This window comes from Tamandua tetradactyla, chromosome 17 (assembly GCF_023851605.1).
Source record: "Tamandua tetradactyla isolate mTamTet1 chromosome 17, mTamTet1.pri, whole genome shotgun sequence".
In the NCBI taxonomy this organism is placed as follows: Eukaryota; Metazoa; Chordata; class Mammalia; order Pilosa; family Myrmecophagidae; genus Tamandua; species Tamandua tetradactyla.
The window spans coordinates 73,185,121-73,203,787 of NC_135343.1; the positions used below are offsets into that span (position 1 = coordinate 73,185,121).

The window sequence follows — 18,667 nt, forward strand, 5'->3', positions numbered from 1 at the left end:
TAAATGAAGGAAAGACTTACTAAAGAGTAGCATTGTGACTATAACAGAGTTCATTAATTCCTTAACATATGCCAACTTTAAATTTGAGAATCCAAGCTATGATCTTTGAGTATATGTTTTTAAAGATTGATTGAGAGTGATTTTATTTTTAATTTTAGGAACATAGCAGTACTATAAATGAACTTGAAGAACTTCAGCTACAACTTCAAAAGGAAAAGAAACAGCTTCAGAAAACAATGCAGGAATTAGAGCTTGTTAGAAAGGTAAAATCCAGAGACAAAACACAAATACACATTGTGTATGTATTTATACACATTGAAAAAGTAGCATTTCAAAAGTGAAATGATTGATAGTGCTAAAGTAATCATTTCTAAATTGGTACCCTCAAAAAAATTGAAAATTTAACTTATTTTTCTCACTACTTGCCTTCCCAGAAGAATCTTGCATCAAAAATTATTAGATTTTGGGTTGCTATCTCTGTACATGATTTTCTGTAGGTGACTGTTGTGTAACACATGGAAATTTAATATCAAAGCTTAAAGTGTATATAGTACTCTGCTAATTAACTATAATTAGCTGTATTAACAGCATTAACTATAGCTAATTTTTCTCTTCAAAGACTGTAAGAGCCACTGAATATTTTATAATATTTATTTTATAAACTAGAGCCCCCTCAAGTATAGAATTACTTTTTCTGGTTAATGAAGGTTATATTAGAAAACAGTAACTAAGAAAGTTGAGTTAACATTATAAACTGTTCATTTATGAAATGACAACCTAGAAAGTAACCTCTAGTTTCTTAATTACAGTATAAATTACTACTGTATTTCTTAAATACAGTATAAATGAATATTTTATGTAAATACTGATTTACATAAAAGGAGAATAGTATTCGTTCTTGTGGAATCATTTTAACAATTTTACAAGTGAAATTAACTGATCTAATCTGTGGGTCTTCTGTTTTATGGTATCTACAGGATGCCCAACAAACTACATTGATGAACATGGAAATAGCTGATTATGAACGTTTGATGAAAGAACTAAGTCAAAAGTTAACTAATAAAAACAGCAAGATTGAAGATTTGGAGCAAGAAATTAAAATTCAGAAGCAGAAACAGGAAACCCTACAAGAAGAAATGAGTGAGTTAAACAGAATTCATTTTAGCTTATATATAATTATTTATCATAACAGAATAAAAGTAAGTGTGAGCATTAATTGTTCTTTTCACCGGTCTGTGTCAACCACTTGTTTAACATAGTGGTGAATATTACTGAGGACCAGAAATGATATAAAACCATTTGTCTTTTAGATATTTATAGTCCAAGTTGGTGCCTAATACATTCAGTCACTTAAACATTGCTTAAGTGCCTGCTTTATGGGTAGTACAAAGGTGAAAATGATCTTTCTCCTCAGTCTACTGATTGTCAGCAGAGCATGAAAATTTGAATAACTGTGAAATATTTCTTTATAAGTTTATATTCCATTTTATGCATAAAATAATTTCTAATATGAGCATTTAAAGCCATAAATTTCCCTTTAGACACTCTAGTTGTATTCACAAATTTTTATTTATTGTATTTATATTTTAGTTCATTTCAAAATATTTTTAAATTTCTTTGTGATTTCTTTGACCTGTGGGTTTAGATGTGTGTTTATTCCTAAATACTTTAAAGGCTTTTTAGTTATCTTTCTTTTAATAATTCCTAATTTAATTCCTTGGCAGTTAGAGGATCCATTGTATTTTCAGTCCTTTTAAATTTATTGAGGGTTTTTTTGTTTGTTTTGACTCAGCATTTGATTTCTTTTGGTGAATATTCACTTGAAAAGAATGTTAGAATGCGTTAGTTGTTACACTTTTAATCTAAGTCTCTATAACATAGCCTGTAGTTGAGTCTTGCTTTACTCTCCAACTGACAATCTCTGCTCTTTAATTGGAATATTTAAATCATTTGTATTTAATGATTTGTATGGTTAGGTTTTAATCTACTAATTTGTTAATTGTTTATTATTTGTCTTATCCTTTGTTTCCCACTTCTTGCTTCCTTTGAACTAATGGAGTATTTTTAACCATCTCATTTTATCTCCTTCATTAACTTATTATATATTCATTGCTATTTTTCAGTGGTTGATATAGGGTTTATAGTAAACATCTTGAATTTATCATAGATTACTTTCAAGTGATATTCTCGTATAGTATAAGGATTTTACAGAATCTTACATTTTATTTTGCATATTTGTGCAATTTTTAACATTTTTTTCTACTATTTAACTTCTATATACATTATGAACGTCACAATAAATTATTATTTTTGTTTGAAAATAGTTATCTTTCAAATCAGATGTAAATAAACTATGGCCCACAGATCAGCTCTCTGCTTTTCTGTTTTATTTTGTTTTGTTTTAATATTTTTATTGTAGAATCTTAACAAACATTCTTGACATGCAAACATTCCACATATGGTGCACAATTCCACATACGGTGTACAGTCAGTGGCTCACAGTATCATCATATAATTGTGTACTCATCACCATGATCATTTTTTTTTAACATTTACATCTCTCCAGCAAAAAAACAAAAAACTCATACATACCATACCCCTTAACTGTCCCTCTCATTGATCACTAGTCAGCTGCCTACTTTTGTAAATGTAGTTTTATTGAAACATATCAACACATTAATTACTTATCAACACACATTAATTTGTGTTGTGGGTGGCTACTTCCTTGCTCCAACAGCACAGTTGAGTAGTTGCAACAGAGACTATATCACCTCCAAGCCTAAAATATTTACTATCTAGACTTTTTTTTTTTTTTTTTACATGGGCAGGCACTCGGAATCGAACCCGGGTCCTCGGGCCTGGCAGGCAAGCACTCTTAACCTGCTGAGCCACCGTGGCCTGCCCTACTATCTAGACTTTTAAGGAAATGTTTACCAACCATGGTTTTAAAGAAATGAAAAATTAGGGAATATTAAAAAATATATTTATTCATCTATTTACCATTTCTAATGTTCTTCATTCCTTAATGTTTTTTTTTCTTTTTTTTTTGGTTTTTTTATTTTGTTTTGTTTTGTTTTGTTTTTTTGACATGGACAGACTCTGGGAATCAAACCCAGGTCTCCAGCATGGCAGGCAAGAACTCTGCCACTGAGCCACTGTAGCCCACCCCATTCCTTAATGTTTATCCAGATTTACATCAAGTATCACTTTTCCTTTTGCTTGATGAACTTTCTTTAGTATATCTCGTAATGTATACCTGTTGGCAGTGAATTCTCCCAGCCATTGTTTGTCTGAAAAAGCCTTTAATACTGCCTTCATTTTTTTTTTTTTACATGGGCAGGTACTGGGAATCAAACCCAGGTCCTCTGGCATAGCAGGCAAGCATTCTTGCTTGCTGAGCCACCGTGGCCCACCCCCTGCCTTCATTTTTGAAAGATACTTTTGCTGGATATTAGAATTTTAGACTGACAGGTTTTTTTCTTTCAAAACTTAAAAAATATTGTTCTATTTTCTTCTGGCTTGCATATTTTCTAATGAGCAGTCTGTGAAATTTTTGTCTTTTTTACTTTGTACATAGTGTATCTGTTTTTTTCTGATAGCTTTGAATTTTTTCTTTTTAACAGAAGTTTTTAGAAATTTGATTATGATGTGCCTTACCTTGTTTTGTTTTGTTTTGTTTTTTTCCTTGTTTGTGTCCTGCTTTTGGTTTATCGAGCTGCTTGTACATATATAGTTTTCCTCAAGTTCAGCATATATATTTCTCCATTGTTTCTTCAAATATTTTTTCATTCATACCTTTCCTTTTTGTTGTCCCCTAGAGCTTGAATTACACCTGTTTTACTACTTGATAAAGTCTCCATAGGCCTATGATTACTCTCCTTTTTCTGACTTTTTTTTATTGCTATTGTCTCTTCAAGTTGACTGATCTTTAGTATCTAATATGTTAATCCCATCTGGTAAAATTTTCGTTTTAATATAAATTGTTTTAATGTCCTTATTTGCCAGTTCCATCATTTCTGAATTTGTTTCTGCTGATAGATTTGTCTCCTGGTTGTGGGCCATATTTTCCTGCTTCTTTGCATGGGAAATAATTTTTAATTGGCTGTATGTTTTAACACTGTTGAATCCTAGATATTTTGTATTCATTTAGATAGTGTTTAACTTTGGCTAGCAGTTACTTGGATGAAGTTATTTGGTTTGTTTTTAATTATTTGCATGGCAGCTCTAGAGTAACCTTCCCTATAGGTCCAGTTCAGCCCACCACTGAGGTGGAGATTTCCTGGGGTCTACTGCATGCCCATGTGTTCAGTATCTTTCCACTCTGGCTGCTGGGAACTTGAAAGACGTATAGCCCTGTGTAAATTATAGGTATATTTCAAATCACAGCCCATTCATCCATTCCTCACAAGTTATTATCAACTTGGCCCTCTAGGATTTCATCCTTACAAATACAGAGATTGTTATTCAGCCAAAAACTCCAGATAATCTCTATGTAGATTTCTGAATCTCTTTTCTGCATGGCTTCTGCCTATCTGATACTGTGTAATACAAATTCTAGCTATCTCAGTCTCCCAGAATTCCAATTTTGTCTTCTCAGTAAAACCAACAGGCTCTGTTTGGGATTGCCCTCTGTACCACAGTCTAAAAATTACCTCTGTGCAGACAGTCAGGACAATAATAAGGCTCACCTTATTTGTTTACGCTCTCCCAGGGATCATAGACCTTGACTGCCTATTGTCCAGTGTCAGAAAGCAAACTTTTTCATATATTTTGTCAAATTTTCTATTTGTTTAAAAAACAACAATTTGTCAAATTTTCTAGTTGTTTGTGGCAAGAAGGTAAGTCTAGAGACTCTCATTTCCTTGAGGCTATAAGCGGAAGTTCTATAAAATAATTTAAGGTGGCTACAAAGTTATGTTTAAGTTTCCTTGGCAGCTAAAACAAATTTCATGCTTTTGTTGCTTAAACAGTGGAAATTTATTTGATTAAAATTTTGAGGCTAGAAGTCTAAAATCAAGCAGTGCTTTCTCCCAGAAGATTATGGTGTTCTGGAGCTGTTTGTTGGTCCTCCTAGGTCGTTGACTTTTCTGTTACATGGCAGTGCACATGGTAGCCTCTCCTGGCTTCTCTCGGCTCTGATGACTTTTGGCTTCTGCCTGTGGCTTTCTTTCTCTGTGTCTCAATTTCATTCTGCTTTTTATAAAGGATTCCAGTAATAGAATTAAGACCCTGTCCTGATTCATTTGGGCCATACCTTAACTGAGGTTACTTCCTCAGTTCCTGTTTACAGTGAGTTCATACACACAGAAATGAATTGAAATTAAGACATTTTTCTAGGGTATGTGGCTCCAAGCCACCACAATACCATATGACAAGATGTTAGATGTATAATTAATGAGGAAATGGGATCAAGGAAATATTAAGATAGTGGGACTATACAGTAAAATCAAACAAAACATCAGGACCTAAATTGTATGTTCTGTGTGCTTTTGCTGTCACTATCGTCTCCCTTTAATTTGACCTTGACATTTCCAGAAGCCAGAACAAAGACATAAACATTGGTTATAGCGTTTATAGTTTCCACTTTATTAGAACAAACTGATGTTTGTAAGAAACACAGCTTTTACTGGTTTTGAGAACTTAGTTTGCCAGGCTGCTTTGACAGATAGTACCATGAGCTTGGCTAAAACAGCACACATTTGTTGGCTCACCGTTTTGAGGCAAGAGGAAGTCCAAAATCAAGATCTTGGCAAGGCTTACTTTCTCTTGGAGTCTGTATGTTCTGGTATTGTCTGCCAGCAGTCCTTGTGGTTCCTTGGCTTATTTTTCTACCTCCTGTCACATGACAGTGTCCTCTCTTTCCATCCGCATTTTGGTTTCCACTGACTTTCAGCTTCTTGTTCTCCCCTATGGCTTTCTCTGATTTCTAGCTTCTGGTTTCTTCTCTTTATAAAGCCTCCAACAGTATGGATCATGCCCCACCCTCATTTTGTTTAGCCACACCTTAGCTAAAAATAACGTCTTCCCTGGGCTCACATCCAAATGAATGTGGATTGAGGTTGAGAACTTGTCTCTATTGGAGTACTTAATTGTATCTATGCACAGGAACACTGATATGGGTCAGTGATTGCAGACTTGATTTGTATATCACACAGTCTCTGGAGCACTTTCTGGAAAATCCAGTCCCAGATGTAATGATTCAGAATCTTGTAGAGAGGGGTCTTGGAATTTGTGTTTTCAAAAGCTGCATACATGATTTTGAAGATAATCCTATTTTCGGAACCACTAAATGGTTCACTAACTGGAGTCTTTTTTCTCAACAGCATCCCCACAATAAATAAAACAGCAGATTTTACGTAGCTGTTTACTAATGTAAACTTTATTATGGCCAAAAAATATAGTGACCAAATAGCAGTTTATGGCAAGTCCATGAGTTAGAATTGGATCAAAACAGTAAAGTCCAAGTGTACAGAGTTCTGATGATCTGCCTGTGTCCTAGAACAAAAGGTATAATATTAAATAATTAAATGGATTTTATAGTTTCCAGACCATTCACCTTGCATATACCCTATCTTCCAATTAGATTTTTGGTGCAAATTGAATAGCAGAGCCCATGAACTTCCCAAACAAAAGCAAAAATTCAACAAATGGTGCTGCAAAAAGGAGGTACTCACATGGAAAAAAGATGAAATGTGACCCCTGCCATATAGCATACAAAGAAAAAAAAAATTTGAATAGCAGAGTTGTAGATTATATTCCTACAATGCAAACATGTGATTTTATGAATTAATACAAGATCCATCTATTTTTGACATTCATTTAGCTGAAAGTCTTGACACTTTGGATAAAATTTTTGTGCAAAAATAAAAAATTTGATTGACTTTGTCTTATAAATTAGTCCATACATCTTAATCTCAGATCCCTCTGTGATCTAACCCCAGTCTAACTTTTCAACTGAATTCTCATTGTTCTCTTATGGGCAAATAGGACTGGTAATTTTCCCTGATACATGATATATGCTTTTCCACAACTGTATAGTTCCTCTGGTATTATTTTGCTTTCATACTCTAGCTCTCCCATCCCCATACTTACCTTTTGACCTTCCTCCTCATAAATGTTTCCTATTCCATGAACCCTTCCTTGTTGCCCCATGAAAACCATAAAACCTTTAGCCCAGGAGGAACATGATAGCCTTTTATGTTTCTTTTTAACATTTATATTTTGCTTTATATTACTTTTATTTGTAGAATGTTATCACCTAATTGCATACTATATTTTTTTATATCTGGTACTTATAAGTCTTACTTATAACTCTTGGAGCACTAAGGAAAGAATTCATGTGTATTTTGTGCTTTAAAAAATGCTTTTGACAACTGAATAAATAGTTCCCAGGAAATAACTGAATTAGATTTATCATAAAAAGTATAATTTAGATATATTCTCATAGTAAACCTGTTCATGTTTATGAAGTAATGCCGTCTGTATGTGTGAATTTGATTTCATCAAGTTAATCATTGCTGGTAGGACTTTTGGCAGCAGTATATATAGTGCCCAGAAATATAACCAGCTAGACAAGGTGCCAAGCAAACTCTTCTTTGACAGATCAGATAGAAATTTTTTAGGCTTAGTGAGCCACATAGCATCTCTCATATATATTCTGTTTATTTTATCACAGGCTGCAGTCAGATTTAGGCAGTTGTAACCTGTGTTCTTAAACAGTGAATCCATTCAGGCCTATCTAATATCTGTTTCTTCTTAATCTCTATTGTAATAAAAGTTTCTGTTCCCTAGTAAACTAACTTTCACTAACAATCTAGTCCTATGAGAATAATAATTATTATTATTACCCCTGAATTACTATGACAAAAAAAGAAAACTACATATACCCCTCTGATATGATATAGTTGGGAATTTGTAGCACTTCTTTAGAGGTATTTTTAAAAAAGAGTCCTTATATCCTTTTAGAGATATGGTAAATAGGGTCCTACTTATATTAGAGATATTTACAAGTCAGTGAGATTAGGAGTGCAGGAAGTAGGTGAGGGTATAGGTCAGGAATCAGCAAACTTTTTCTGTAAAGGACCAGATAGTAAATATTTTAGGCTTTGTAGACCATAACGTCTCTGTCACTACTATTCAGCTTTCCCAGTGTAACCCTAAAGCATAATATGAAAATGAATGAGCCTAGCTGTCTTCCAATAAAAATTTTTTTTTTTTTTTTTTGCAAAAACAGGTCACATTTGCATAGTTTGTCAACCTCTGGTGCAAGTGAAATAAAATTAGTCTTTGTTGGTAACTGTTAAAGCTGGTTTGATAGGTACATGGGGTTTATTATACTCTTGTCAGTACTGGTATATATGCTTGAAATATTCCAAACTAAAAAACTAAAACTAGTTTCTTTTGTTTATACAAAGAAAATACTCAATATTTGTGCATTTAAATCCACTCATAAAAATTGTCTTGTCTCTTTCTATGAAATAATTTCTTATCCTAGCTTTACTTCAGTCCACGGTGCAACAGTATGAAGAAAAAAACACCAAAATCAAGCAACTGCTTGTGAAAACCAAAAAAGAACTGGCAGATTCAAAACAAGCAGTATGTTAACTTCTCAGTTTTGTATTTTAATACTATTCACAGTATAATTATGAATAACTTTTTAAAAAATTTAACCAAGAATCTCATTCTAGGAAACTGATCACTTAGTACTGCAAGCATCTTTAAAGGGTGAGCTGGAGGCAAGCCAACAGCAAGTGGAAGTCTATAAAGTAAGGTTTTTATTTTTTAAGGTTTTTTTTTTTTTACAAATTTATGTGTAGAAGTAAGGTACCATTTAGGGATTTTTCTTAGTATCCTAACATGATTCTTCAATATTGCAGGGAAGTAGAAGCAGTAAATCAAGTATGATAAAACTGAAATAGACCATTTAGCTCAAGCTAGATTATTTTTGAGTGTTTATAAATCTGTAATGTATTAAAAACAGTGTAAAATAGAGCAAGGATTGCTCCAAACCTGCATCTGAACTTTCAATATGATACTGTGGTCCCAAGAGTCAGTTCATAAAAGTGATGAGTGAGCTTGACTCAGCAGTTAACGACCAGTTTACATGAAAGATGATGTTACTGCAAAGGATATCACTCATGAGAGTAGAATTCATGACATGACACCAGGTTCTGTCATGGATGCCACACTGTTCAATCCTTGTGGGTATTTGATGAATGGAATAAACTCAAATGGAACTTATTGGGCTATTCATATCACTCCAAAACCAGAATTTTCATATGTTAGCTTTGAAACAAGCTTATGTCAGACAACCTGTGGTGACTTGATCAGCAAAGTTGTGGAAGTCTTCAAGCCAGGAAAATTTGTGATCACCTTGTTTGTAAATCAGAGTTCTAAATGTCACACAGTGCTTTTTTCACCTCTGAAGATTTTAAACGTCTTGATTATCAGAGGGCTGTGCTCAATGATTATACTTTGTTTTTACCAGCTTTGTAAGAATCAGCATCATGCATGTGAGGTATAGGTATAGGTTTTTTTTTCTCTCTATTAACGGTTTAATTCTTATTCTGTTGTCTTTTCATTTCTTTTTCTAAATCGATGCAAATGTACTAAGAAATGATGAATATGCAACTATGTGATGATATCAAGAATTACTGATTGTACATGTAGAATGGAATGATTTCTAAATGTTTTGTTAATTTTTTTAATTAATAAAAAAAGGAAAAAAAATAATAATAATAAAAAAAAAGAATCAGCATCAATAGCAGAGTTGATTCAGAAAATTAATGTAGAAAAAAATAAAGAGAACACACACAAAAGAAAATGGTGGCTGCATTGTAGGAATAGATAACAGGGGCTATGCTTTCCATAACCACTCCCTTGTAGTACAGGAAGCCTTAGTTATAATTATAATGTAATCAGGTTGAATTGTATGTGTTATTATATCAAGGAATTAGATGTCTTTCATGAATGGTCTTCTATGTTTTGGTTTTCTATGCCACTCTTGCTGTGAAATTGAAGTGCATGTAGAAAAACCCTTTTACCATATGAAACTTTATGGCACTTGTGAAAACACTTCAGTTGTTCATACATAATATATTTCTCCAAATTTGTGATTTTAAAACCAAACATTTAGTATTTTAATGAAAATGCTATACTTTTTAAAAAGAAAGCATGTAATGCTATACAGATAGAAGTTAATGCAATTATTCTATTGATGTTAAATCATAATTTTACAGTTTCTCCTAATAAAATAAATAAATTGCTTAATTTAAAGAACCATGTTAATATAATGTCTTGAGATAGTTAATTAAACATGGAAATGTAGCATGTAGTCTGGGATTTTTTTCCATGTAGCGTTTTTTGTTTTGTTTTGTTTTTTAATTAAGATACATCCGTTTTGGTGTAAGGAAAAATAAGCTATTTTATTGAGAAAATGTTCTACTCATATTGTCTATATTCTTTCACTAGTGATAAAATTATTCTATCATTTAATTATGTTCCTTTATATATACTCAGTGTCTCAAACTTCATGTTTGTGAATTAAGGAAAATCTGTCTAGACAGTGAACATTTGATTTACTAGAACTTAATTTAAAGATTTTTGCCTCTAGATTCAGCTGGCTGAAACAACATCTGAGAAACATAAAATCCACGAGCATCTGAAGACCTCTGCGGAACAGCATCAGCACACACTGAGTGCTTACCAACAGAAAGTGGCAGCCCTCCAGGAAGAATGCCGCACTGCCAAGGTGCTTTCTTCATGTTAGAAGCAGCATGTCTTGATGATTTTATTATTGACTAATGGTTAGTTTGCTTGAGGTTTGTGCTCTAACTTTTTAGTGATTGGTGGTTAAGAGCACTTAGTAACTGTATCTGTGGTTCAGATCCTAAGACTCTAGCTCTATCTTTGTCCCTAGCCCTAACCATCACTTTGAAAACTTTTTTTTTTGCTAAGAGGGAAAATATGAGTAAAAGTTTTCTGTTTCAACCTTAGTTTAGCAATTTGTGTATAGAAATTACCAACTTAGAAATAAATTATTAGGGCGGGCCACAGTGGCTCAGCAGACAGAGTTCCTGCCTGCCATGCCGGAGACCCAAGTTCGATTTCTAGTGCCTGTCCATGCAAAAAAAAAAAAAAGATAAAATTAGAAAAGTGTTATCGTTCTTTCTGAGGGCTGATTATAAAATAATATTTTAATAAAATGGCAATGGCAGTCTACTGTCTGCTTTCTTTTTTTTGCATGGGTAGGCACCGGGAAACGAACCCAGGTCTCCAGCAAGGCATGGCTGGCGAGAACTCTGCCTGCTGAGCCGCTGTGGTCTGCCCGGCCGTCTACTTTCTTATCTTCAACATACAAAAAAAGAATTCGATGTAGCATAGGAGTTTTTATTAGAGCACTTATTTAAGTGACCTTGGTAGGAGGAGGCCATAAATTTACAGATCCCTTCAGTAAAGTGAATTTAATTTTTGCCACTCTATTTTGAAAATTGAAGTTCAAGTAATTTAATTTCTTTGAATTGATTTTTTTTGTATTTATAAAAAAGAATTAATTTTTCGTGTATTTATAAAAAAGTATCATAAGTGAAAATCATTGTGACAAAGGCAAATAGTGCCATTTGAAAATATGTTAGTAATAAATTAATCTACCTAGGAAAAAAACGCTATAGAAATCTTATCTCTTAGAATATTAAAGCCTTAAAAATGTTTATGGCCAACAGACGTGTACGTTTAGTGAAGTTAATCAGTGGCATAAGAAGAGTGTTTGCCATTTTCCTTATATTCAGAAATAGATTTTCGTTTCAATTTTTTAATCTCTAGAGCGAAATAGGAGGAATATGTTATACTAGAAGTTTTTTTCTCTCTCTTTTACTGTTACAGGCAGAACAAGCTGCTGTAACATCTGAATTTGAGAGCTACAAAGTCCGAGTTCATAATGTACTTAAACAACAAAAAAATAAATCTGTGTCTCAGGCTGAAACTGAGGGAGCGAAACAAGAAAGGTAAGGACTGAATGAAAAGAAACATCCAAGTTTTTTCCCCTTTGGGCAGGTTCTTCACCAAGTAAGTCGTAAATCCAACTTTGATTTCTTTTGACTATGAAATTTTACATATAATACCCAGTGAGAAAATAGTTTATTGGCTTCTCTGTGTTTTCAGAACAATAATAGGTTCTGGGAAACTTGATTGCTAAGAACATTGCTGCAAACTTAAAAATATGTATTAAAGTGAACTGTGAGACCAAGAGCCAGCATTTGAGATATAAACTAAATATTTTAATCTTGTCTTAATAGGATCTTAAAGAAATACAGCTATTAAAATTACATTGTGTAACGTTTTCCAATTTTAAAGATCTGTAAGTAGAAGGAAAAAAATGCTTTCTCAGTATATTTATTCACCATTAATTAAACTAAAGAGAAGTTGCTTATAGGCATTTTATTTATTTCAAAAGGTTTTAAATTAAGAACTGAATTTTGGTTCCAAATTAAATCTTTCTTTTTAAAACATATTTATGACCATCTCAATTACTACTTTAACAGTATATTATTTAATGCTTCTTTAAAACTAGCATATAGATAAATTATTCAAAAATATCCCAGGGATAAGAGATCTAAAAATTCTCTTATGTATCTATTTTGTTTCTGTAAGTAAAGGTTCGGTTTTCAAAGCAGTTTTACATCTAGCTTTTAATGTTCTAAGCTGGACTAAATATCCTGCAGTGTTTGTTTGTGTTTCTACAACTTTTTTTTTAGGAATCTATTAAATATGGGGACAGTAGACTGAAAAATAGAGATATTTTCTGCATAAATAGTGAGCTCATTTTAAAGCCAAAGGTGGTTATAGGCACAATAAGTATAAAAATGTCATTGTTTGCAAGTCATTTTTGACCAGGTCTGAATTTTGAATTCACATTATTCAAATGCAAATGTTTTAAGTTCCTTCTCCTTTCTTTATACATTAAGTGCCCCTATTTGGTTAAAGAAACTAACAGTATATTGTACTTCTTGTGGCAGAATTATGTGTTTTAACTGTTTGATTTCCATCTTATTTTTCATTCTAAGTCTAAAAAAGACCTCTTGCTTTTCTCCAGTTTTATTGTCTGTAATGTGATCTAATATACTGTTCTCACAATGATGAACTTAAAACTGTAATATTTTTTAAGTTAATGGCATAGTCCTATAATATAAAATAAGCTATTTGATACTCTAATGACCTAATCCATTTGAATATGAAATTCATAAGCTCACAGACATTTTTAAAATTTCTAGTGTCTGAGATCTGAAATCTGATTTGTAAGGTAATTTGCCTTATATTTAATCCTAGCCCCTATATTCTGATTATATTTCCTTTAAAATCATCCATATAGTAATATTCATATGACATTGAAAGATTAAATGATTAAGGTAAAATAGAGGTAAAAGCACAAAATCACGTTCATTTCTTTTGAAGCCATTTGTTTCTGTTTTAGGGAACATCTGGAAATGTTGATTGACCAATTAAAAATCAAATTACAAGACACCCAGAATAACTTACAGATCAATGCATCTGAACTTCAGACACTACAGTCTGAACACGATACTCTGCTAGAAAGGCACAACAAGATGCTTCAGGAAACTGTGTCTAAAGAGGCAGAACTCCGGGAAAAGTAAGGTCATTAGTAACGCTAACATTAGTTTGTTGGAAGTCATTAGTAACATTTGTTCCAGGCAGCAAATAATTTCTGTATGGGAACTCCTAGCATGTTGTGCTGTGGAATAAATACAAATTGGAAATTTAAAAATGGACATTTCTAAAGGTTTGGTAACTTTCTTTCTACCTTAAAGTCATCTTCTCTCTTTGAATTGCTTTTTTATTTAGCGTTCTTATGAACAGTAATGTTTATCTGTTCACATTCAGGATTCTGCAGCTCCCATGGCCTTCGTGGTCAACACGTTCTAAAAAAAATAACTACTGTCAGACCTAAGTGTCAGATTACAAACATTTTTTTTCTGTCAAGAGGGAAAAATCAAGCAATTGGTCTCTGAAAAGAATATGCCACTTATCTTTACAGCTTTTATCTTCAGCTTGTCATATTGTTACATATTTGTTAATCATTTCTAATAGTGTAATTTATGTATGTTAATCATATAAATCAAAAGTTTCAGGGAAGTTTTCTAACTGCCTTATCACCAGGGTATTTGCCCTGTGATTAACTTATCTATGGTGATGCTTGATGTTTACATCAGCAATTTCTAGCACTTATTCCCTGTTCTAGAAAAGTTATTGCAAATTATATCACAACATAAATAAAGCATAGGTGATGTCCCTAAAATAAATCAGTCATTCAAGAATTGATTTTTCAGCATCTACTGTATGCCAGTCTCTCTTCTAATTATTGGGAAGTATTGAAAATTAATGGTGGTGTTATTCTCTGTGCCATAGTGTAAAGAAATAGTTTTTTCTCCATGGACTTTTGACTTTTTAAAGCACTTTAATATTTATAATTTCTCTGGTAGGAGTGATAGCATGATTCTATAAAATGTCTCCAAAGGACTATTATAATTAGGCTGATCAGCTAATGTTTGCATTATCCAGATGGGCCCAGCTGATATAAGTACCTTGATAAGAACTAGGAAAGAACAATAAACTTGCCTGAACCCAGTTGTTCCAATTCCATATGCGGGGTTCAAGCTTCTAGCTTTCAAGTAGATAAATTCAGAAGTGACTTCATGAAAACCAGAAGCCTTAACTCGGGCTCTAAAATGTTAGTTTCTCCTTGCAAAATTGTGATTGCCAGTGAATCTTCCTTTACTTTCTGGTAGATATTGTTTGGACAAAGTAGGAAAATGCAAATTGGAGGGGTAGCATGTTTCTAAACTCATTAATCAATGTGAACTTGTCAATTAAGGTAACTTTCCTAAACCATGGTATTTTCATTGCATTTCTCCCTTCAGCTACTTTATCATGTTTTAAAACCTTATGTGATTGAATATGTGTAATGTATAGAAAGAGATCTTGGAAAGATAAATGCCAAACCATTGATAGTGTTTAACCCTGGAATTGGATTTTATAGTGTATTTTTTTGAATTTTTATAAGAATATATTTGTAGATCCATTGAAGAAAAAGAAAGTATTTTTTTTACCGAAAACAAACATTGCATAAATTGTCAACACTACAAGCAAACCATTAAAAATATTGATTCCCAAATTGTAGGTCAACTGGCTAGTGTCAATTTAACTACACAGAAATCACACAAGAAAACTGCTAAAATAGAGTTTCCTAGGACCCCCTTAGGAGAGTGTGATTCAGTGGGAGTAGGATGAGAAGTAGTTGTTTGTACATTTTGTTGAAGTGATTCTGAGGATTAGGGAGATTTGGAAACAACTATAGTAAACCAAGTCTTTGTGTTCTGGTTTTATTTTAATTGGCTTAAAAATGGATACTTGCCTTGGAGTCTTTCTTTACGAATAAAAAAAAGTGTTCTTTTTCATGTTTTCAGGGTAACAGAGAAAAGTTAGAGTAATCATACATTTATATGAGCTACCACATAGGATGACCTGAAGAAGTTAACTAATTAAAATTATAGTTATTTCAGCCTTTAAATGTAGTCCTGTTTTCTAATGAACCTCGTCTGAACTACACAACACACTTCCCCAACCAAAGTTCTTCTTCTGAACTGTAGAACCCAGAAAATGATTTGAACTAGATGACAACCAGTGCCACATCTCACAAGGTTGTTACACAGCTGGTACCTTTCAAGATGCATAGGAGAGAAGTTAATTCACAGTGGATGCTTCAGGACATTAGAGCTTAATTTTCTAACAGAACCCAGTTGAGGAAGATTGACTCAACATGTGGAGTTGGAAGATTTTATAAAGTAAGTTTCTCTCATCCTTTAGGTTGTGTTCAATACAGTCAGAGAACATGATGATGAAGTCTGAACATGCACAGACTGTGAGTCAGCTAACATCCCAGAATGAGGTCCTTCACAACAGTTTCCGGGATCAAGTGCGACATTTGCAGGAAGAACACAGAAAGACTGTGGAGACTTTACAGCAGCAACTCTCCAGAGTGGAAGCTCAGCTCTTTCAGCTTAAGAGTGAACCCACCACAAGAAGTATGTATGTACTCATGGAAGTATTTGTTGTTCATGATCTCATATTCATGTCACTTGATTTATTTCTTCACAAACTCATATGAAAGTAGCAAATTTATTAGGTGACAATTGGTATAAATTCTGTGATAAATGAATTTTGGATTTGCCTATTGGTAATATTAAACCCTTCTCAGTTATACTTACAGCTACCTATATAGCCTCTTAAAATACTGATTTTCGGGTATTTATTGCTATCCATGTAAAAGAGTATTTCCTTTTCTCTGACTTAAACCTATTTCTGTCAATCTCATGTGTTCTAACACCAGTTTTCACTGGTGGATCTATTTGGTGTTCTCCATTGTTACTCTTTGTATTAGTTAGGGTTCTCAAGAGACACAGAATCAACAAGGAACACTCACAAATATAAAATGTATTAAAGTGTCTCACATGACCATGGGAACGCAGAGTCCAAAATCCATAGGGCAGGCTGTGAAGCCTACAATTCCATTGGAGGGTCTGGATGAACTCCACAGGAGAGGTTCGCCAGCCAAAGCAGGAAGAGAGCCTATCTCTTCTGAATTGTCCTTAAAAGGCTTCCAGTGATTAGATTAAGCATCACTCATTGCAGAAGACACTCCCCTTGGCTGATTACAAATGGAATCAGCTGTGGATACAGCTGACATGATCATGATTTAATTCTATGAAATGTCCTTATTGCAACAGACAGCCAGCACTTACCCAACCACACAAACAGGTACTACGACTTGGCCAAGTTGACACATGATCCTGACCATGACAGTCTTCAAGTCTCTCCTTCCTAATTACAGACACTAGAGAGAGAGCATGTAGCTTAGAACTACTCAAGCGGCACTGAACTTGGATTGCTTAGCCAATATACCTTCTTCCCTTTCAGATTTCTAAAGAGTTGAAGCTTTAGTTCATCTGCACCAAATATCTTCTATTCTGATTTGAAAGAGAGTGACAGAGTATCAGTCAGGATGAGACTATATTTTAGTAGTAAGTTGATAATGTTTGGTTCACATGGAAAGTGTTGTCACTGGGGCATTGACAGCGACAGGTCACATATCATGTTCAGCAGCCAGCATCAAGAGAATTTAACATTTATCAGGAAATAGAAATTAAAGTAAAGAAAGTAATCAGCCAGGGGAAGTAATCAGCCAATTAGTGCAACTCTAATTGCACTGCAGTTTGTAATCTAGGATTCAACGGTGGAATAAATGGCACAATATGAGAAATCCAGAAAAATGTTTCTGCAAGGGCAGCCAGGGGGCTAAGATTTGAAAGAACAGCTAAGGCAACTTCATGGAATGGAAAGTAAGTGGAATTTGACGTTAAACGTTCTGGTTGTGAATTCTGGTCCATAATTGAGCTCTGAGCACGTAGGCAAAGTCATTTAACTTCTCTAAATGTCAGGTTTCTTGGGATTAATAAACTGACATATTTAGAAACCCTAAAGTCCTATGAGGTGTTCGTTATCTGCAAGCAGGAAAGTATTGCCCAGGAAGTATAATTAGTTAGTCCCCTGCCCTGGATTCTTGTTCTTGTCTGTACACTGTAGGTGTGAGTAGGCAATGGTAGGAACCCAGCAAAGCTGAAGAGTTTAAGGGCAGATGATCAACAAGAACTTCTGGTAAGCAAATTGCAACAAGTGTGTTGCATTTAAAAATATGCACCTATCTGAAATATATAATCCTCAAAAAATAGAAAATTTAGTTTTAGAATTCCTAATATTTAGCAATAGTATAGTCTTAAACCCTAAATTAATAAACAATAGTAATACACTGTTGTGAACTTTGTGTTACATAGAAGTTTATCTTAACTAGCTAGTGGCAATTAATAGCTTCTGCTCAAATTACTTAAGTGTTTAGAATTTTTATGGCTGAATTTTTAAGAACTGTTTTAGAAATTCTTCATAACCTTTTATTTGTCTTTCAGTTATTCAATGTCTGTAGCTTATAATATGTTTTTCCCAATATTTTAATGGGGGGAACGGAATCTATCAGTTTTGAATAATCTCACACTTATCCTTTAAAATAAATTTTAATAGGCCCAGCTTCTTCCCATCAATCTTTGAAGAACCTTCGAGAAAGGAGAAATACAGACCTTCCCCTTCTGGACATGCACACCATAACCAGGGAAGAGGGAGAAGGGATGGAGACAACTGATACCGAGTCCATCTCTTCTGCCAGCACTCATACACAGTCTTTAGAGCAACTTCTTAATTCTCCTGAAACTAAGCTGGGTATGTTACCCTTTTTAAAATACAAGTGCTTTTATTAATTTTGCTATGTTATTAATATTTACCCTAAGTTACAAATGCTTTTATGAGTTGCTTCAGTCAAAATTTTTTTCAGTGTTCCTTCCCTGGTTCAAATTTAGATCTTTCCTACAGGATAGAAAAAAATTTTTTAAAATTTTTCTAGAGCCAGAAATAGATTATTGGAAATTTTATCATAGTGTTAGAAAATAGGATTAAACTATTGTCTCAGCCTTCCAAGAAACTGACAGTTTCAATTTAGTACTCTTCATGAAGTAGTAGTGCTATATTTGCTTTATTATGTATGTAGTAT

General features: G+C 33.4%; 1 protein-coding gene across 1 annotated transcript in view; it reads left to right on the plus strand.

Annotated features, from left to right (window-relative positions):
• The window catches only part of GCC2 (GRIP and coiled-coil domain containing 2), a 70,359-nt gene that overhangs the window by 40,533 nt on the left and 11,159 nt on the right, over positions 1–18,667 (plus strand). Inside the window, exons 12-20 of the mRNA XM_077134938.1 lie at positions 159–263; positions 978–1,140; positions 8,495–8,595; positions 8,688–8,765; positions 10,613–10,750; positions 11,881–12,002; positions 13,469–13,645; positions 15,880–16,097; positions 18,145–18,339. Of these exons, the coding sequence (XP_076991053.1) occupies positions 159–263; positions 978–1,140; positions 8,495–8,595; positions 8,688–8,765; positions 10,613–10,750; positions 11,881–12,002; positions 13,469–13,645; positions 15,880–16,097; positions 18,145–18,339 (1,297 nt within the window). The remainder of the gene's footprint in view (positions 1–158; positions 264–977; positions 1,141–8,494; positions 8,596–8,687; positions 8,766–10,612; positions 10,751–11,880; positions 12,003–13,468; positions 13,646–15,879; positions 16,098–18,144; positions 18,340–18,667) is intronic.